Raw genomic sequence first — 22,533 nt, forward strand, 5'->3', positions numbered from 1 at the left:
CGTCTGGGATCATGTTCAGCCACACGCAGGACTGTTGATGCTCTAATTCCTAATCCTGTATCAGTGAAAGTATTCTTGATACACCTTAAAATCTAATACAAGACCAACTGGTGAGGAAAGGACAAATATTTCCAATCCTGTTTGGTTTGGCTTGTTTGGCACAACAGCTTGAAGGTACAGCAGCCTAACTGAACCATTTGTTCATCAATGGAGAGCTTTGCATCTGCTTGTTGGCGGAGGCAGCCTTGCCACACACTGTCTAGAAGTGGCCTGACTTTCCCAAACACTTTACTGTCAATATACTGTCCGAAATATTAAATTGGACTTCAGTCTGCTCTTGATAGGAGGTGTCATGGAAATCAAGTGGCAGTGGAAGGACAGGTTTGAATCTATTCTGACAGGGAAAATAATAAAAAAAATCAATTAGAAAATCTAATTATGTTTAAATATAGTAATTAAAACAAATATTAAGATGAAAATGAATGTGTCTTGCTTCAGATATTTCAGACTTACTTTAATATATTATGGGATGATTATTAATTCAATTTTAAACAACATAATTTCACATTTTTTAGTTTAAAATAATTATTACATTAAAAACATGAGAACAAATGACAAATAAAACACACAATAAATCAAAACTAAAACATGTGTGTCACTTTTGGCCCACAGTGGACGACGCTCTTCTCATTATCCGTGTCTGCCGTCTCATCCCCTGACCCTCCTGCTGCTTCAGCCTCAATTACTACCTCAGCATCATCCTCATCAGACAGATGTACATCTGAATTGCCATCTATTATTCTGTTTAAAATCTCTGCTGTGTCAGTGCCCTGCCTCCTACAAAACATTTTGATTCACTTCAACTTTGTCTAATGTCCCTACAGGAGGACATTTTTAAAATGACTTGTATTTTATGTGAAATATATGTAATAATAATAATAATAATAATAGTAATAATAATAATAAGCTTTATTTGTTGAGCGCCTTTCATACCAAGAGGTTCAAGGCGCTTCACACAGACTTACAAAACGCAGTAATTACAAAAAAATATTGTAAAAAGAATAAGAAAATAGACAATGTAATATAAAAAGATTAATCCTCCCTGCGTGAAAAACATGTGCGAATGCACATTTGTTTTAATTTATTTGTTTTGCTTTATTAATTTAATTTGTTAATTGTTTTATTGTTTAATTATGCCCTGCACCTGGGCGGTAATTGTAAATTAGGGCCAGGTGCAGGGTATAAGAGAAGCAGTCAGTCTGCTCAGGGCTGCTGAGGAGAAGGAGGCAGAAGGGGTGCTTTGCTTCCAAACAATCATGGAAAAAACGAAAATTAAGTTTACAGAAGAGAGTGTGTTTTTGTGTTTAGCAGGTAAACAGCTTAGCCGTCCTGCCATATAGTGAGGTTCCTGTGTGGTTAGTTAGTGCTAAGTAGAGCTAGGTGTTTATTTTGTGTTTTGTTTTGTTTTTGTGTTTATTAAAAATAGCGCGTCAGCGTGTTTAAAACTCCATTCCTGTGTTTGGGTGTGCTTTTAAAAGGGGGAAAGAACCATGAGTGGTGCGAGTTCTTTTACATTATATATATATATATATATATATATATATATATATATATATATATAGCTGGCTCTTTGAGCTAAAAATTTTTATATTATATATATATATATATATATATATATATATATATATATATATATATATACAGTGCCTTGCGAAAGTATTCGGCCCCCTTGAACTTTGCGACCTTTTGCCACATTTCAGGCTTCAAACATAAAGATATGAAACTGTAATTTTTTGTGAAGAATCAACAACAAGTGGGACACAATCATTAAGTGGAACGAAATTTATTGGATATTTCAAACTTTAACAAATAGAAAACTGAGAAATTGGGCGTGCAAAATTATTCAGCCCCCTTAAGTTAATACTTTGTAGCGCCACCTTTTGCTGCGATTACAGCTGTAAGTCGCTTGGGGTATGTCTCTATCAGTTTTGCACATCGAGAGACTGAAATTTTTGCCCATTCCTCCTTGCAAAACAGCTCGAGCTCAGTGAGGTTGGATGGAGAGCATTTGTGAACAGCAGTTTTCAGTTCTTTCCACAGATTCTCGATTGGATTCAGGTCTGGACTTTGACTTGGCCATTCTAACACCTGGATATGTTTATTTGTGAACCATTCCATTGTAGATTTTGCTTTATGTTTTGGATCATTGTCTTGTTGGAAGACAAATCTCCGTCCCAGTCTCAGGTCTTTTGCAGACTCCATCAGGTTTTCTTCCAGAATGGTCCTGTATTTGGCTCCATCCATCTTCCCATCAATTTTAACCATCTTCCCTGTCCCTGCTGAAGAAAAGCAGGCCCAAACCATGATGCTGCCACCACCATGTTTGACAGTGGGGATGGTGTGTTCAGGGTGATGAGCTGTGTTGCTTTTACGCCAAACATAACGTTTTGCATTGTTGCCAAAAAGTTCGATTTTGGTTTCATCTGACCAGAGCACCTTCTTCCACATGTTTGGTGTGTCTCCCAGGTGGCTTGTGGCAAACTGTAAACAACACTTTTTATGGATATCTTTAAGAAATGGCTTTCTTCTTGCCACTCTTCCATAAAGGCCAGATTTGTGCAGTATACGACTGATTGTTGTCCTATGGACAGAGTCTCCCACCTCAGCTGTAGATCTCTGCAGTTCATCCAGAGTGATCATAGGCCTCTTGGCTGCATCTCTGATCAGTCTTCTCCTTGTATGAGCTGAAAGTTTAGAGGGACGGCCAGGTCTTGGGAGATTTGCAGTGGTCTGATACTCCTTCCATTTCAATATTATCGCTTGCACAGTGCTCCTTGGGATGTTTAAAGCTTGGGAAATCTTTTTGTATCCAAATCCGGCTTTAAACTTCTCCACAACAGTATCTCGGACCTGCCTGGTGTGTTCCTTGTTCTTCATGATGCTCTCTGCGCTTTAAACGGACCTCTGAGACTATCACAGTGCAGGTGCATTTATACGGAGACTTGATTACACACAGGTGGATTCTATTTATCATCATTAGTCATTTAGGTCAACATTGGATCATTCAGAGATCCTCACTGAACTTCTGGAGAGAGTTTGCTGCACTGAAAGTAAAGGGGCTGAATAATTTTGCACGCCCAATTTTTCAGTTTTTTATTTGTTAAAAAAGTTTGAAATATCCAATAAATTTCGTTCCACTTCATGATTGTGTCCCACTTGTTGATTCTTCACAAAAAATTACAGTTTCATATCTTTATGTTTGAAGCCTGAAATGTGGCAAAAGGTCGCAAAGTTCAAGGGGGCCGAATACTTTCGCAAGGCACTGTATATATATATATATATATATATATATAAATTACACAAGCCAAAGGAGGCTGTGTGGTCCAGTGGTTAAAGCAAAGGGCTTGTAACCAGGAGGTCCCCGGTTCAAATCCCACCTCAGCCACTGACTCATTGTGTGACCCTGAGCAAATCACTTAATCTCCTTGTGCTCCGTCTTTCGGGTGAGACGTAATTGTAAGTGACTCTGCAGCTGATGCATAGTTCACACACCCTAGTCTCTGTAAGTCGCCTTGGATAAAGGCGTCTGCTAAATAAAGAAATAATAATAATAACTTCCAACAGCTAGGGTGATATTCATGCTGAGCAGACCAGGTACATGGGACAAACATCTGTCTTTAACGATGATAATTCCACATGTTAAAAGTTCGATTTCTCCACTTTGGACGTCTATTTCCACACAGGCAACATAGGGGGTGGTCTGTCCGTTAGCGGCCATAAGAGTAAACCATGTTGAGAGATCCCTAATCAAAACACCACCAGAAGCTCTCCCGAACCCAAGATGGGCCGAATGGCCTCCTCTCATTTGTAAACGTTCTTATGGTCACTTGGGAACCCGTATCCAGAAGACATGGGACTAACTCACCTCCCATCTTCACAGAAACAACTGGGCTTTCTCCAATCAGGGCTTCATTAGACATGCCGTCATCTTGGGTTGCATCAACTGCTGGGTGACATCATTTTGTATTCCCCTCTGTCGGCAATGGCGTTGAATATGACCTGGTTGTTGACAATGTCTGCAGAAAGGCCTCCTTTGTGCATCATATTGATTAAAATGTCCCTCTAAAACCAGTCTGAGAGTCTTGTCTCTGTGAAGGGTGTGGCATTACTGGCCATTGTGCAGTAGCGTCATCATGCCAGGGAGGTGGACATGGCTGGATGTTCCATCCTGATTCTCCCTGGCTCCACTCTGCTTTCAGACCACTTACCACTTCGTTGGACAGGGTGGTCATTTGGCTCCTGATCTCCACCACCATCTCCCCCCTCAGATCTTTCTTTTGCTGCTGAATGTCAAGTTCAGCAGGGATGGACAGGTCTGGTTCTTTCACAAAGGACTGCTGGGTTTTCTTCTTCAGCCTCCACACGGAGCCTCGCCTCCTGCTTCACATCTGCAAAAGAAAGCTCAGGCTTTATGGATAATTGCAAAGCAATGACATGGTTTATTTAGATTTCCAGAAACGTTTTGACATAGTCCCACATCAAAGATGAATTCTCAAACTGAACGCAGTAGGGACTCAAAGAAATGCATGCACATGGATTAGGGAATGGTTAACATGTAGTAAACAGAAAGTACTGATTAGAGGTGAAACCTCAGAATGGAGCGAGGTAACCAATGGTGTACCACAGGGATAAGTATTAGGTCCTCTGCTATTCCTAATCTACATTAATGATTTAAATTTTGGTATAGTAAGCAAACTTGTTAAATTTGCAGACGACACAAAAATAGGAGGCGTGGCAAACACTGTTGCAGCAGCAAAGGTCATTCAAAATGATCTAGACAGCATTCAGAACTGGGCAGACACATGGCAAATGACATTTAATAAAGAAAAATGTAAGGTACTGCATGCAGGCAACAAAAATGTGCATTATAAATATCATATGGGAGATACTGAAATTGAAGAAGGAATCTCTGAAAAAGACCTAGGAGTTTTTGTTGACTCAGAAATGTCTTCATCTAGACAAATAAAAAAGGCCAACAAGATGCTTGGATATTGCTGCTCTAGAAAGAATGCAAAGAAGAGCAACCAGAATTATCCTGGGTTTAAAAGGCATGTTGTATGCAGACAGGCTAAAAGAATTGAATCTATTCAGTCTTGAACAAAGAAGACTACGTGGTGATCTGATTCAAACATTCAAAATCCTAAAAGGTATAGACAATGTCGACCCAGGGGACTTTTTCGACCTGAAAAAAGAAACAAAGACCAGGGGTCACAAATGAAGATTAGATAAAGGGGTAGAAAATAGGAGGCAGTTTTTTACACAGAGAATTGTGAGGGTCTGGAACAAACTCCCCAGTAATGTTGTTGAAGCTGACACCCTGGGATAGTTCAAGAAGCTGCTTGATGAGATTCTGGGATCAATAAGCTACTGACAACCAAAGAAGCAAGATGGGCCAAATGGCTTCCTCTCGTTTGTAAACTTTCTTATGTTCTTATGTTCTAATAAAACTTGTGTCCTCATCTCCCGCCGTAATATCAAGTCCCGAAGGCAGTCTACAAACAAGGAGGTCCACATCCCCCATCCCTTGTGGATCTTTCTTCTGCAGCTTCTTACAGTTCTTGAAGTCTCAGCACAAACTCAGAGACGGTTTCTTGGGGTTACTGTTTGAAACTAAAACGAGAGCAAAAAACTGAGGCAAGTGAGAACATAAGGTAATAAGAAAGTTTACAAACGAGAGGAGGCCATTCAGCCCATCTTGCTCGTTTGGTTGTTAGTAGCTTATTGATCCCAGAATCTCATCAAGCAAAGTCGTCCCCGGGGGTCGACATTGTCTATACCTTTTAGGCGTAGTCTTCTTTGTTCAAGACTGAATAGATTCAATTATTTTAGCTTGTCTGCATACGACATGCCTTTTAAACCTCTCCCATATGATATTTATAATGCACATTTTTATTGCCTGCATGCAATACTTTACACTTTTCTCTATTCAATTTCATTTGCCATGTGTCTGCCCAGTTTTGAATGCTGTCTAGATCATTTTGAATGACGTTTGCTGCTGCAACAGTGTTTGCCACTCCTCCTATTTTTGTGTCGTATGCAAATTTAACATGTTTGCTTACTATACCGGAATCTAAATCATTAATGTAGATTAGGAATAGCAGAGGACCTAATACCACTGGTTACCTCGTTCCATTTTGAGGTTTCACCTCTATTCAGTACTTTCTGTTTACTACATGTTAACCACTCCCTAATCCATATGCATGCATTTCCTTGAATCCCTACTGCGCTCAGTTTGAGCATTAATCTTTTATCCGGGACTTTGTCAAAAGCTTTCTGGAAATCTAAATAAACCATGACGTTTGCTTTGCAAATACCCATTTTCAATGTTGCATCCTCAAAGTCAAGCAGGTTAGTTAGACACGATCTCCCTTTCCTAAAACCATGCTGGCTGTCTCCCAGGATATTGTTACCATATAGGTAATTTTCCATTTTGGATCTTATTATAATTTCCATAAGTTTACATATAATGGAAGTCAGGCTTATTGGTCTGTAGTTACCTGGTTCAGTTTTGTCTCCCTTTTTGTGGATCGGTATTACGTTTGCTATTTTCCAGTCTGTCAGTACAACCCCTGTGTCAAGAGACTGTTGCATGATCTTGGTTAGCGGTTTGTAAATAACTTCTTTCATTTCTTTGAGTATTATTGGGAGGATCTCATCTGGCCCAGGGGATTTGTTTATTTTAAGAGCTCCTAGTCCCTTTAACACTTCTGCCTCTGTTATGCTAAAGTTATTTAAAATTGGATAGGAACAGGTCGACATGTGGGTCACGTTGTCCGTGTCGTCCTTTGTAAAAACCTGTGAAAAGTATTAATTTATTTGCTATTTTTTTTTCTTCATCTATGATTTTTGAATGTGTCTCTTAGACATTTAACCTCCTCTTTGAATGTTCTGTTGCTGTTACAATATTGGAAAAACATTTTGGAATTGGTTTTAGCCCCCTTAGCAATGTTGATTTCTATCTCTCTCTTGGCCTTTCTGTCTTCCTTTTTGACTTGTGTTTGCAGTTCCAAGTACTCTTTCTGTGTACTTTGTTTTTGGTCTCTTTTAAACGCTCTGTAAAGTGCCTTTTTTCGCTAAATATTTTTTTTAATTGATCTGTTAAACCATTTTGGCCATTTTGTTTCAGATTTAGATTTGTCTACTTTTGGGATGTAATTGTTTTGCGCTATGTGGTACAGTGGTTAAAGAAAAGGGCTTGTAACCAGGAACCCGGTTCAAATCCCACCTCAGCCACTGACTCATTGTGTGACCCTGAGCAAGTCACTTAACCTCCTTGTGCTCCGTCTTTCAGGTGAGACGTAATTGTAAGTGACTCTGCAGCTGATGCATAGTTCACACACCCTAGTCTCTCTAAGTCGCCTTGGATAAAGGCATCTGCTAAATAAACAAATAATAATAATATTTAAAAAAAAGCAGCCATCCTTTTTCTGTGGATGTTTTCTCTATTCTACTCCAATCTACTTCTGTTAGTCTCTGTTTCATACCTTCATATTTTATTTTTCTAAAATTGTGATTGAGCAAAGTGTTTTCTGTTTGAATATTTTATTTATTTTTGGTTCTCTTTAAATAAAACGGCGCCCGCGCCACTGCACCGTACCTTTTGTTTTTGTTGTCCCTTCTTCTGCCGTGACGTCACCACTCGTCCATTCCTGTCACACGTGGTGTCCTGCGTGGGATCGCAACGCCTCCTAGACGCAGGCAGAAGAGGGTACTGCAGCTTTTTCATTTTTTTTTTTCTAATTGTGTGGAGGGAGAAAAGGAGTGTGAAGAGGAGGATGGGAGGAAGAAAGATGAGAGAAGAGAGGAGGAAGAGCGGCAGAAGGCAGCAAAAGCAGCTGCAACAGCAGCCACCAGGGGTTGTTGTGGTGGAGGAGTGGTGCCCTGGTTGTGGGGAGTTTGGGCACACCGTGGCCATCTGCCCCACCCAATACCAGGGAGAGGAGTGGGCTGCCCAAGCGAGCCAGGACCAGATACCCCGGGGGAGACCCCAGAAGCGGGAGCTACCAGCCGCGGCCACCAAGCGGGAGAGCAGCTGGGATGCCATCCTCCGGGCGGTCATGCATGACTGCTGGTGCCCTATCTGCGGTGAGCGGGGGCATTCTCCACTCAACTGCCCTCTCCTGACAGAGGGGTGCCTGCTATGCCCATTCCCACCAGCAGAGGGAGAGTGCCTGCTGGTCCCATCACCACCTGAGAGGGGAGACCTGGAGGAGGAGACTGAGCGTCCACAGCCCAAGTGGGAGGAGACTGAGCGTCCACAGCCCAAGAGGGAGGACACTGAGCGTCCACAGCCCATGAGGGAGGAGTCTGTGCGTCCACAGCCCAAAAGGGAGGAGGCCGAGCGTCCACAGCCCAAGAGGGGGGAGCCAGTGTGTCCACAGCCCAAGAGGGAGGAGTCAGTGTGTCCACAGCCCAAGAGGGAGGAGCCAGTGTGTCCACAGCCCAAAAGGGGGAAGGCCAAACATCCACAGCCCAGGTACCTGCCAGCAGAGGGAGAGTTCCTGCTGGTTACACCTCCACCTCCGTGGGAGGACTGTGAGTCACTCCCACCTCCGCCAGCAGAGGGAGAGTTCCTGCTGGTTACACCTCCACCGCCCTGGGAGGACTGTGAGTCGCTCCCGCCTCCGCCAGCAGAGGGAGAATACCTGCTGGTTCCGCTTCCACCACCGCCAGCAGAGGGAACATGCCTGCTGGTTTCCCTGTTGCAGCCAGAAGGGGAGGCGCCCCTGCCGCCTTCGCAGCCAGAAGGGGAGGAGCCGCCGTCGCTGCCAGAAGGGGAGGCGCCCCTGCCGCCTTCGCAGCCAGAAGGGGAGGCGCCCCTGCCACCTTCGCAGCCAGAAGGGGAGGCGCCCCTGCCGCCTTCGCAGCCAGAAGGGGAGGCGCCCCTGCCGCCGTCGCTGCCAGAAGGGGAGGCGCCCCTGCCGCCTTCGCAACCAGAAGGGGAGGCGCCCCTGCCGCCTTCGCAGCCAGAAGGGGAGGCTCCCCTGCCGCCTTCGCAGCCTGAAGGGGAGGAGTCGCCTTCGCAGCCTGAAGGGGAGGAGTCGCCTTCGCCTTCGCAGCCTGAAGGGAAGGAGCCGCCTTCGCTGCCAGAAGGGGAGGAGCCGCCTTCGCAGCCTGAAGGGGAGGAGCCCCTGCCACCTTCGCAGCCTGAAGGGGAGGAGCCCCTGCCGCCTTGGCCGCTAGAAGAGGAGGAGCCCCTGCCGCCTTTACCGTCAAGAGGAGAGGAGCAGGAGCTACCTCTACCTCCACCACCACCATTGGGAGAAGTGGAGCTCCTGCTGCCGCCTTCATGGCCAGGGGCTCCCCTCCCGCCGTCGGCATCGCCTGGGGTCGCCTGTGTCTCCCTTGCGTCTCCTAGGGTTGCTGCCGGTCCTGCGTCGCCTCCCGAGCGTCCGCTGCTGCTGCCGTCGCCTGGGATCGCCAGGGATCCTGCTTCGCCTGGGGTCGCCAGAGATCCTGCTTCGCCTGGGGTCATCGAGGGTCCTGCTTCGCCTGGGGTCGCCAGGGATCCTGCTTCGCCTGGGGTCACTACACTATGGCCAGAGCCCCACGGAGGGGAACAGACGGCCATGAAGAAAGGGGGAGAGGTCCGGAGACCAGCTCCCCCAGCCGCACTTTCGCGGCAGGAGATCGTGTGGTCGGAGCCCCACGGAGGGGAACTGCTGGCCATGAAGAGGAGGGGGAAGGTCAGGAGACCAGCTCCCCCAGCCGCAATTTCGCAGCAGGATAGTGTGGCGGGAGCCCCGGAAGAGGGAGCTGCCGGCCATGAAGAAGTGGGGGGTGCCAGAGATTCCACCATGGCCACCCCCCAGAAGCAACTTGCTTCCCCCTCTTCCAGGACATTGAGACTGAGGGGGGAGGTGGCCGTTGGGGCCATGTGTGCGTTGCACAAGGGGGGGGATATGTAACAGGGCGAGCAGCCCTGTACATTGTTTTGTTTATTTTAGTTTTAGAACGGAGTCCCCTCCGCCCCTGTGCAGATTATTGTTTTTTGTGTATTATGAATATTGTATTTGTCGGCGAGCGCCGTATGTTTTATTGTTTGTCTTTTGATGGCGTAGCCGATTTGTTTTGTTTAGCGTGGATGGGTAGCCCCATCCACAACATAATTAAAACTCGTGCAGAAGGTGGCCATCTCCCGAATTAATTCGGTGATTTAATTTGTTGCTAATCGGGAGATGGTCACCTGTTATAAAAAGCCTGCAGCTCTCTAGCTCAGGGTGGGGTGTTGGAAGGAGAGAGCGAGAACGAGAGGAGAGAAACAAAATGAAACAAAACAAAAAGATTCCAGGAACAGTGACAGCAACTGCCCAGCCTGACCTGGGATCGTATTATTTATTGTTTATTTTGTGTTCGTGATTTGTTTTTGTTTAATCTTTTATTTTCGCTCTTTGAGCAAAGTGTTTTCTGTTCGAATATTTTATTTATTTTTGGTTCTCTTTAAATAAAACAGCGCCCGCGCCACTGCACCGTACCTTTTGTTTTTGTTGTCCCTTCTTCTGCCGTGACGTCACCACTCGTCCATTCCTGTCACAGGGTTTTAAAAAAATACCTCAAATGAGACCATGTTGTGTTCTAGAGTTTGCCAATGGCTCTCTGACCTCTGTTTTAGTTATTCTGTCTTCGTTATTTGAAAAGACTAAATCAAGGCATGCCTCCCCTCTAGTCAGTGCCTTGACAAATTGCGTTAGGAAGCAGTCATTTGTCATTTCCACCATTTCAGTTTTGTCTGTCATGCTCCCCACCGGGTTCTCCCATTTTATAAGGGGGAAGTTTAAATCCCCCATTAGTATGGCTTCTCCTTTTCTACACGCATTTCGAATGTCATTGTATAACAGATTATTTTGCTCAGAATCTGAATTTGGCTGTCTATAGCATGCTCCTATTATTAGCCCTTTGATTTTTTGTCCATTATTCTGACCCATATTGATTCGGCGTTGTTTTCTTCGTCCAGATTGAACACCTGGACTTCAAGACTATTTCTTATGTATAGCGCTACCCCTCTGCCTCTTCTGCCCTGTCTGTCTTTCCTATACCCACTAATATTATATTCATCTCCATCACTCTCAGACAACCAAGTTTCTGTAACACCTATCACATCGTAGTTACTTGTTAGTGCAGTAGCTTCAAGTTCTAACATTTTGTTTCTGAGACTTTGTTATTGCTGTGTTACCTGTTTGACTATGTGGGCAATAAACCTTACTATCAGTGCACTAGAGCGGAGATTTTGAAAAGAGCTTTGAAACAGACTTTAAAAAGTGTAAAAAGTTGTCATGATGTTAACAAAGAAAAGAAAAATTACAGGTACGTTATTTAAACAGTTGGAGCAACATGTAGGAACACTGCTATTTACTCTAAGGTACTATTAAAACAAAATACAAATATGTATGTGTTAACAGAACAAGTTAGATGTATTTTGTTTTATTAAAAATGGCTATTAAAAACACATTTTACATAGTTTACCATTTTTCACATTTTGTTTGGCATTTAAATGAACACAGTTTTATAAAATACATTTTAGGATTATAACATAAGCACACATTTTACAGGTGCTTTGGCACACACTCTTTCTCACATTTAACCTAACGCATGATTACATCCCCTAAGGATGACACATAAACAGGGACCATTGTAATACTGCCTGGAATACTGATTTCTATCAGTTTCATCTGCCCTTTCAAAATTGGCATTTATGCTTTTTCACTTGACTGGAGAAAGCAAATGTCTTGCCACATTCAGTGGCATGGCTTTTCTCCTGTGTGAGTTCTCTGGTGCACGTTAAGATTTTGTAACTGAATAAAACTCTTTCCACAGTCAACACAGTGATACGGCTTCTCTCCAGTGTGAATTCGCTGGTGTATTGTTAGGTTTGCTAACCGACTGAATCTCTTATTACATTGAGTACAGTGATGTGGTTTCTCTCCAGTGTGAATTCGCTGGTGTATTTTTAGGTTTCCTAACCGACTGAATCTCTTATTACATTGAGTACAGTGATGTGGTTTATCTCCAGTGTGAATTCGCTGGTGTGTTTTTAGGCTTCCTGACACACTGAAGCTCTCCCCACATTCAGTACAATGATACGGCTTCTCTCCAGTGTGAATTCGCTGGTGTGTTTTTAGATCACCTAACCCCCTGAAACTCTTTCCACATTCAGTACACTGATGTGGTTTCTCTCCAGTGTGAATTCGCTGGTGAATTTTTAATGTTCCTGACTCAATGAAACTCTTTCCACATTCAGAGCAGTGATACGGCTTCTCTCCAGTGTGAATTCGCTGATGTTTTTTTAAATCTCCTAACCATCTGAAACTCTTCCCACATTCAGTACAGCGATGTGGTTTTGCTCCAGTGTGAATTCGCTGGTGTCTTTTTAAGTTTTCTAACCGACTGAAGCTCTTTGCACATTCAGGACACTGATATGGTTTCTCTCCAGTATGAATTCGCTGGTGTTTTTTTAGATCTCCTAAACCTCTGAAGCGTATCCCACAGTCAGTACAGTGATGTGGTTTCTCTCCTTTGTGGATTCGCTGGTCTGTTTTTAGGTTACCTAACTGACTGACGCTCTTCCCACATGATATGTTTTCTGAATCCTTAAACAAGTCAATAGACTCCTCTTTAATGTGGACAGGCTCCAGTTCAGTCTTATCTTCTTTAATGTGGACAAGCTGCAGTTCAGTCTCCTCTTGAACATAGACAGGCTCCAGTTCAGTCTCTTCTTTAATGTGGACAGACGCCAGTTCAGTCTCTTCTTTAATGTGGTCAGGCTCCAGTTCAGTCTCTTCCTCTTTAATGTGGACAGACGCCAGTTCAGTCTCTTCTTTAATGTGGACAGGCTCCAGTTCAGTCTCTTCTTTAATGTGGACAGGCTCCAGTTCAGTCTCTTCTTCTTTAATGTGGACAGGCTCCAGTTCAGTCTCCTCTTTAATAATATGGAAAGGATCCAGTTCAGGCATCTCCTTGCTTTTATACTATAAACCAAATAACAAAGATCAATGATGAGGATAAATACTTTATAATTCACCTAACTAAAATCGGTAGAATTATTCTGTTAAAACACTACAACCAACATCTGGAGGTGCATCAGGAATGCCACGGATCTTATGTGCTTCTGTTACATATGGTGTCAATAATTACATTACAAAAAATCGTAATTTATTTGCTAGATGTAAATATCTGTACATTCAAAATGCAGTAGTTTAAATTAATTTTATAAAATGTGTCTATCCAAGAACATTTTAATTACCTACACGTCGGAGTCAATACCAGGCTCTGTAACGTCCATACAGCTGTTTGTGTTGAAAATGTCCATACTTTTCATAATTACCGTAATCCAGCGTTTTACGACAGTCACAAGTTTTTTTTTTTTTTTTCTTAATTTCATCGTCATTCTTTGCTTAAAGAGGGAATCTGTTTTATCTCTTTCTAATGTAGTTACGCTGGAAGAATTGAAGCACTGGGTTCACAAAAATAAAGATGGGGGAGAAAAAGAGAACAGGTATGTTTGAAATTTAATAACCAGTATTTTAGAAATGTATTGTCTTCGTTAAAAATTACATTAAACAAAAATTAGTGTTACAAATATTGTTTTTGATTTACCAATATGAAAGAAAAAAGATACCTTTGACCCAAGCCAGTACTGGGGCTTTTGGAGTCTTTTTTATAACGTCATTACAATCAGGGTTCTCGATTTATCAAATGTGGTTTTTCTTTGACTCTTATTTTATTGCTGTTAACACTACAATTTACATGTATTGTATTACTGTTAACACTAAAATATAGATTTATTTTGTTCAGAAGCAGTTTTAGCTACTTCCTTTAAAATAAATAGGCGTAGCACATAAGGGAAGAGTAATAGTAATAAAAAAAAGTTTACTTTTCACATTGCTTCTTGCTGTTCATCTTCAACTAATAAACCTTAATTCACTGTGTGTTGTATGTAGTCTATTTATTATCTTAGGGCACTTTTACACCTAGTTCACTTGCAAGTGATTCAAATCGTGGTTCACTTGCAAACAAACTAATTTTTTTCAAGTTTGCTTTGGTTCATTTGAGTTTCTTTTAAAGTCATTCAAATGTGTTTGTTTGGTTCACTTGCAGCTTCATCTGATTCCACAGTACTCTATTGGTTTCATATTGCACTTTTCCAAATGCACTTCGCTCCATTGCTGATTGTAGAAGTTCTCTGGAAAAACGTTTTCCATCACGCCCAACAGAGAATAATTAACCCTTTGCGGTCCTACAATAACAATTACAATTTTCCCTTACCCTGTCCGACATCATCAAAAAGATGCCAAGCACAGGTATTGTCGTTTTTTGTCCGGAAAAAGTTGAGAAAACCTTTCAATGGCCGAGTGAGACCGATAGGAGCCAAAAAAATGGGGGCGGATCTGAGCAACACACATAGCCCCTGCACCACAGACCTAACACGAACATAAACAAACAAGATAGCTGCTTCCGCATCCAGCGATCAAAGAATAGTCAGACATTTGCAGAGCTTTTTGAGATATCATACTAACAAAATAATGACTTGGATCGCATTATTGAGGAGTTTGGTGATAAAACGAGTGATCAGGAGATGATTTATCGGTATGCACGACTATGAAGAGGTATGTGAAAAATACAGAGAACAAGGGGTGGGGCGGGGCTGTAGATGCAGTACTGAGTGTCCTGTTGATATGCCGTATCTTTTAAAACTGTTTTACTTTGAATAAAATTACTTTTAAAAAGCAAGTGTAAAATAAACAACGCGTGTGAAAATAAATTGGACCCGATGCACCTAACAACTGCTGAATAAATGGACCGCAAAGGGGTTAATGTGGTTGTGCTGTTGTCTGGGTTATTTTGGTTTATGTGGGGCTTACAATGTCAAATCATTGCCAAAGAAACATAACATGCCAAAAGTAATTTTCGGAAAACACTGTTCTTTCAGAGGAAATGCCAGAGACAATCATGATTATGAAAAAGATGTACTTGTACATTCAACCAACTGCAATTTAGCTGTTTTGATAATAATAACAATAATAATAGTAACTAGAATGGAAGTTTCTGGAGAAACTTCGTCTGCGTTGTAAAACACGACAGGTCATGGTCATTTGTGGATATGGCATACTTGGTTTTCTATACAGGTTCTATAGTAAACATGACTATCTGCAGTGTTTAAGGAGCACTATACTGTCAAATCTGCAGTTACAAGATTTGGCCACCAGAGGGCAGACAGAGAAAGTTGGAATATGGCATTTTTCTGGGCGCTGCGCCTACATTTCAAATCCGATCACTACAAAATTTAATACTAACCAAATTCAAACATATTGTGTAAAGTGCTGCACCATCCAGGACTTGCTTCAGCGATTAAGCCTGCTAGAAAAGGAGATGGAGGAAATGAGACAGCAACAGGAGCTTGAGGAGCTGACACACCCACAATTCATGGAAGTCTGCACCCCTAGCAGACTGAAAGCCACCAGGGAGATGGAAGAGAGTCGAAACAGCTGGGTTCAGATAGGCAGAAGCAGGGAAAAAAAGAAACTTCGTCAAACACAACCACCAGAAATCCAGACATCCAACACATTTGAGCCACTTCAACATTTAGATGACCAAAACCAACATCAAGAGAATGAAAGAAACAACACCCAGGACCCTATAAACAGTGCTGACCAGGCAGCAAAAAGAAGGGAGGTCATGATTGTTGGGGACTCCATATTGAGAAACACAGCAAGTTCAGTTCGCAGTTTGGACCCCCTTACTACAACAGTGTGCTGCCTTCCAGGAGCCTCTGTCAAGCACATCACTGAGAACGTGGACAGGCTCCTAGAACGAACAGGAGATGACCCGGTAGTAGTCTTCCACATTGGTACAAACGACATTGGAAGAGACAGGCCAAGATCCCTGCAAAACAAATTCAGAGAGCTAGGAAGGAAATTAAAAGACAAGACCAAAACTGTGGTATTTTCTGGGATACTGCCGGCGCCTTGCAAAGGACCATATGGACAGCTGGAAATACAAAATCAAAATGCATGGCTGAAATCATGGTGCACACAGGAAGGCTTCACCTTTCTTGAACATTGGAGCACTTTCTACAACAAGGACTATCTATACAGGTGGGACGGATTGCACTTAAACAGAAAGGGAACCAATCTACTCGGAGAAAGGATCCTTCAGGCGGTACAGAAGCATTTAAACTAGAAAGGAAGGGGGGAGAAAACAAAAAAACAGAAGGGAGACTACATCAAAACAAAGGCAACAACTCAGGTAAGACCACTATTAAATGTATTTATCTTAATGCTAGAAGTCTCAGAAACAAAATGTTAGAACTTGAAGCTACTGCACTAACAAGTAACTACGATGTGATAGGTGTTACAGAAACTTGGTTGTCTGAGAGTGATGGAGACGAATATAATATTAGTGGGTACACACTGTATAGGAAAGACAGGCAGGACAGAAGAGACGGAGGGGTAGCGCTATACATAAGAAATAGCCTTGAAGCCCAGGTGTTAAATCAGGACAAAGAAAACAATGCAGAATCAATATGGGTTAGAATAATGGACACAAATTCAAAGGGCATAATAATAGGAGCATGCTATAGACCGCCAAATTCAGACGCTGAGCAAAATAATCTGTTGTACAATGACATTCGAAATGCGTGTAGAAAAGGAGAAGCCATACTAATGGGGGATTTCAACTTCCCCCATATAAAATGGGAAAACCCAATGGGGGGCACGACGGACGAAATTGAAATGGTGGAAATGACAAATGACTGCTGCCTTACGCAATTTGTCAAGGCACCGACTAGAGGGGAGGCATGCCTTGATTTAGTCTTTTCAAATAATGAAGACAGAATAACTAAAACAGAGGTCAGAGAGCCATTGGCAAACTCAGACCACAACATGGTCTCATTTGAAGTATTTTTTTAAACCCCAAAAGTAATGACTAAAGCTAAGGTTTACAATTTTAGAAAAGCAAACTATGAAGGTATGAAACAGAGACTAATAGAAGTAGATTGGAGTAAAATAGAGAAAACATCCACAGAAAAAGGGTGGCTGTCTTTTAAAAATGTAGTAGTAGAGGCACAAAACAATTACATCCCAAAAGTAGACAAATCTAAATCTAAAACAAAATGGCCAAAATGGTTTAATAGATCAATTAAAAAAAATATTCAGCGAAAAAAGGCACTTTACAGAGCGTTTAAAAGGGACCAAAAACAAAGCACACAGAAAGAGTACTTGGAACTGCAAACACAAGTCAAAAAGGAAGTTAGAAAGGCCAAGAGAGAGATAGAAATCAGTATTGCTAAGGGGGCTAAAACCAATTCCAAAATGTTTTTCCAATATTATAACAGCAAGAGAACATTCAAAGAGGAGGTTAAATGTCTAAGAGACACAAATGGCAAAATCATAGATCAAGAAAAAAAAATAGCAAATATATTAAATGATTACTTTTCACAGGTTTTTACAAAGGAGGACACGGACAACATGCCCCACATGTCGACCTGTTCCTATCCAGTTTTAAATAACTTTAGCATAACAGAGGCAGAAGTGTTAAAGGGACTAGGAGCTCTTAAAATAAACAAATCCCCTGGGCCGGATGAGATCCTCCCAATAGTACTCAAAGAAATGAAAGAAGTTATTTACAAGCCGCTAACCAAGATCATGCAACAGTCTCTTGACACAGGGGTTGTACCGACAGACTGGAAAATAGCAAACGTAATACCGATCCACAAAAAGGGAGACAAAACTGAACCAGGTAACTACAGACCAATAAGCCTGACTTCTATTATATGTAAACTTATGGAAACTATAATAAGATCCAAAATGGAAAATTACCTATATGGTAACAATATCCTAGGAGACAGCCAGCATGGTTTTAGGAAAGGGAGATCATGTCTAACTAACCTACTTGACTTTTTTGAGGATGCAACATTGAAAATGGACAACTGCAAAGCATACGACATGGTTTATTTAGATTTCCAGAAAGCTTTTGACAAAGTCCCGCATAAAAGATTAATTCTCAAACTGAACGCAGTAGGGATTCAAGGAAATGCATGCACATGGATTAGGGAGTGGTTAACATGTAGAAAACAGAAAGTACTGATTAGAGGAGAAACCTCGAAATGGAGTGAGGTAACCAGTGGTGTACTACAGGGATCAGTATTAGGTCCTCTGCTATTCCTAATCTACATTAATGATTTAGACTCTGATATAGTAAGCAAACTCGTTAAATTTGCAGACGACACAAAAATAGGAGGAGTGGCAGACACTGTTGAAGCAGCAAAGGTCATTCAAAATGATCTAGACCGCATTCAAAATTGGGCAGACACATGGCAAATGAAATTTAATAGAGAAAAGTGTAAAGTATTGCATGCGGGCAATAAAAATGTTCATTATAAATATCATATGGGAGATAGTGAAATTGAAGAAGGGAACTATGAAAAAGACCTAGGAGTTTATGTTGACTCAGAAATGTCTTCATCTAGACAATGTGGGGAAGCTATAAAAAAGGCTAACAAGATGCTTGGATATATTGTGAGAAGTGTTGAATTTAAATCAAGGGAAGTAATGTTAAAACTCTACAATGCATTAGTAAGACCTCACCTAGAATATTGTGTTCAGTTCTGGTCACCTCTTTACAAAAAGGATATTGCTGCTCTAGAAAGAGTGCAAAGAAGAGCAACCAGAATTATCCCAGGTTTAAAAGGCATGTCGTATGCAGACAGGCTAAAAGAATTGAATCTATTCAGTCTTGAACAAAGAAGACTACGCGGCGATCTGATTCAAACATTCAAAATCCTAAAAGGTATAGACAATGTCAACCTGGGGGACTTCTTTGACTTGAAAAAAGAAAAAAGAACCAGGGGTCATAAATGGAGATTAGATAAAGGGGCATTCAGAACAGAAAATAGGAGGCACTTTTTTACACAGAGAATTGTGAGGGTCTGGAACCAACTCCCCAGTAATGTTGTTGAAGCTGACACCCTGGGATCCTTCAAGAAGCTGCTTGATGAGATTCTGGGATCAATAAGCTACTAACAACCAAACGAGCAAGATGGGCTGAATGGCCTCCTCTCGTTTGTAAACTTTCTTATGTTCTTATATTGGAAGAGCTGAGCAAAAGAATCGAGTTGATTGGTTAAACTGTAGGAGTAGGAGCTGTCCAGTTTTTAACTGTCATTCTTGAAACAGCCAAATGTCCATATCTGGCTCTGGGAAGGTCGTAGGTCAATGAACCTCGCGTAGAGTGATAGAGAACCAATAGATTTCTATACATGTTCAATTGTAACTATGACCCTTATCTTGCTCCTAAAAGGAGTTATAAGCTGTGTAATTTTTGGGGGTCATGACCTGTTACCCCCAAATCCAACAATCCGATCGCCACCAAAAGTAATAGCTTCTCAAATGAGATAGAGTGCAGTACTTGTGCAAAGTTTTGAGTTGATCAGTTTAAAGCTCTAGGAAGAGATGCGTGCAGACAGAGAAAGTTGGAATGTGGCATTTTTGTGGGCACTGCACCCACATTTCAAATCCGATCACCACAAAAATTAATAGCAACTAAATTCAAACATATTGGAAGAGCTGAGCGAAGAAATCGAGTTGATCGGATGAAAATTGTAGGAGTAGGAGCTGTCCAGTTTTTAGCTGTCATTCTTGAAACAGAAAAATGTCCATATCTAGCTCTGGGAAGGTCAAAGGTCAACGCGTCCCGCAATGACTTTTAGGGAACCAATGGGTTTCTATACATGTTCAATTGTAACTATGACCCTATCTTGCTCCTAAAAGGAGTTATAAGCTGTTTAATTTTTGGGGGTCATGACCTGTTACCCCCAAATCCACCAGTCCGATCGCCACCAAAAGTAATAGCAACTCAAGTGAGATAGAGTGCAGTAGTTGTGCAAAGTTTTGAGTTGATCAGTTCAAAGCTCTAGAAGGAGATGCGTGCGGAATTTTGTTGGAAACTGGAAAAATAATAATAAAGAAACCAAGAGAAAACAAGGTCTGCGTTTTACAACGCAGACAATAATAATAATAATTGTGACTAACGCTGTACAGACAGTACCGCTTTGTCTTGCCACAACGTTTTCCCTGCGAGTGTCTATGGCACAATTATAATAAAGCCAGATGTAATACATGTGCTAAATCATTATTCAACTGTCATTTCATACTTTTATTTGTTTGTGACCCCTAGCAGACTGAAAGCCACCAGGGAGATGTCAAACACAACCACCAGAAATCCAGACATCCAACAAATTTGAGCCACTTCAACATTTAGATGACCAAAGCCAACATCAAGAGAATGAAAGGAACAACATCCAGGACCCTATAAACAGTGCTGACCAGGCAGCAAAAAGAAGGGAGGTCATGATTGTTGGGGACTCCATATTGAGAAACACAGCAAGTTCAGTTCGCAGTTTGGACCCCCTTACTACAACAGTGTGCTGCCTTCCAGGAGCCTCTGTCAAGCACATCACTGAGAACGTGGACAGGCTCCTAGAACAAACAGGAGACGACCCAGTAGTAGTCGTCGAACACATCGGTACAAACAACATTGGAAGAGACAGGCCAAGATCCCTGCAAAAAAATAGAGAGCTAGGAAGGAAACTAAAAGACAAGACCAAAACTGTGGTATTTTCTGGGATACTGGCAGCACCATGCAAAGAACCATATGGACCTTTGCAAAAAAATACAAAATCAAAATGCATGGCTGAAATCGTGGTGCACACAGGAAGGCTTCATCTTTCTTGAACATTGGAGCACATTCTATAACAAGGACTATCTATATAGGCAGGACGGACTGCACTTAAACAGAAAGAGAACCAATCTACTCGGAGAAAGGATCCTTGAGGAGGTCCAGAAGCATTTAAACTAGAAAGGAAGGGGGGAAATCAAAATCACAGAAGGGCGACCACATCAAAACAAGGGCAACAACTCAGGTAAGACAACTATTAAATGTATTTATCTTAATGCTAGAAGTCTCCGAAACAAAATGTTAGAACTTGAAGCTACTGCACTAACAAGTAACTACGATGTGATAGGTGTTACAGAAACTTGGTTGTCTGAGAGTGATGGAGACGAATATAATATTAGTGGGTACACACCGTATAGGAAAGACAGGCAGGACAGAAGAGGCGGAGGGGTAGCGCTATACATAAGAAATAGTCTTGAAGCCCAGGTGTTAAATCTGGACAAAGAAAACAGTGCTGAATCAATATGGGTCAAAATAATGGACAAAAATTCAAAGGGCATAATAATAGGAGCATGTTATAGACCGCCTAATTCAGACGCAGAGCAAAATAATCTGTTATACAATGACATTCGAAATGCGTGTAGAAAAGGAGAAGCCACACTAATGGGGGATTTCAACTTCCCCCATATAAAATGGGAAAACCCGGTGGGGAGCACGACGGACGAAATTGAAATGGTGGAAATGACAAATGACTGCTTCCTAACACAATTTGTCAAGGCACCGACTAGAGGGGAGGCTTGCCTTGATTTAGTCTTTTCAAATAACAAAGACAGAATAACTAAAACAGAGGTCAGAGAGCCATTGGCAAACTCAGACCACAACATGGTCTCATTTGAAGTATTTTTTTAAACCCCAAAAGTAATGACTAAAGCTAAGGTTTACAATTTTAGAAAAGCAAACTATGAAGGTATGAAACAGAGACTAACAAAGGTAGATTGGAGTAAAATAGAGTAAACATCCACAGAAAAAGGATGGCTGTTTTTAAAAAATGTAGTACTAGAGGTGCAAAACAATTACATCCCAAAAGCAGACAAATCTAAATCTAAAACAAAATGGCCAAAATGTTTTAATAAATCAATTTAAAAAAATACAGCGAAAAAAGGCACTTTTCAGAGCGTTTAAAAGGGACCAAAAACCAAGTACACAGAAAGAGTACTTGGAACTGCAAACACAAGTCAAAAAGGAAGTTAGAAAGGCAAAATGAGAGATAGAAATCAATATTTCTAAGGGGGCTAAAACCAATTCCAAAATGTTTTTCCAATATTATAACAGCAAGAGAACATTCAAAGAGGAGGTTAAATGTCTAAGAGACACAAATGGCAAAATCATAGATGAAGAAAAAAATAGCAAATATATTAAATGATTACTTTTCACAGGTTTTTACAAAGGAGGACACGGACAACATGCCCCACATGTCGACATGTTCCTATCCAATTTAAAATAACTTTAGCATAACAGAGGTAGAAGTGTTAAAGGGACTAGAAGCTCTTAAAATAAACAAATCCCCTGGGCCAGATGAGATCCTCCCAACAGTACTCAAAGAAATGAAAGAAGTTATTTACAAATCGCTAACCAAGATCATGCAACAGTCTCTTGACACGGGTTGTACCGAGAGACCTGAAAATTGCAAACCGATCCACAAAAAGGGAGAAAAACCGAACCAGGTAACTACAGACCAATAAGCCTGACTTCTGTTATATGTAAACTAATGGAAACTAATATAAGATCTAAAATGGAAAATTACCT

The 22,533-nt window shown here is 41.6% G+C and overlaps 1 protein-coding gene and 1 long non-coding RNA gene across 4 annotated transcripts in view; both read right to left on the minus strand.

Annotated features, from left to right (window-relative positions):
• Nucleotides 1-3: 3 nt before the first annotated feature.
• LOC131725013 (uncharacterized) lies at nt 4-8,635 on the minus strand. The gene is made up of 3 exons (XR_009320384.1): nt 7,658-8,635; nt 3,926-4,448; nt 4-394 (listed from the first exon to the last, which is right to left on the minus strand). It is a non-coding gene; the product is annotated as an uncharacterized LOC131725013 (long non-coding RNA).
• Nucleotides 8,636-10,866: 2,231 nt separating this feature from the next.
• The window catches only part of LOC117410216 (zinc finger protein 664-like), a 28,084-nt gene continuing 16,417 nt past the window's right edge, over nt 10,867-22,533 (minus strand). For all 3 annotated transcript variants that reach the window (XM_059018327.1, XM_059018328.1, XM_059018326.1), the window contains exon 3: nt 10,867-13,025. In XM_059018327.1, the coding sequence (XP_058874310.1) occupies nt 11,796-13,010 (1,215 nt within the window). In that variant the 5' untranslated portion in view covers nt 13,011-13,025 and the 3' untranslated portion in view covers nt 10,867-11,795. The remainder of the gene's footprint in view (nt 13,026-22,533) is intronic.

The sequence above is a fragment of the Acipenser ruthenus genome, chromosome 59 (assembly GCF_902713425.1).
Source record: "Acipenser ruthenus chromosome 59, fAciRut3.2 maternal haplotype, whole genome shotgun sequence".
Taxonomy (NCBI): Eukaryota; Metazoa; Chordata; class Actinopteri; order Acipenseriformes; family Acipenseridae; genus Acipenser; species Acipenser ruthenus.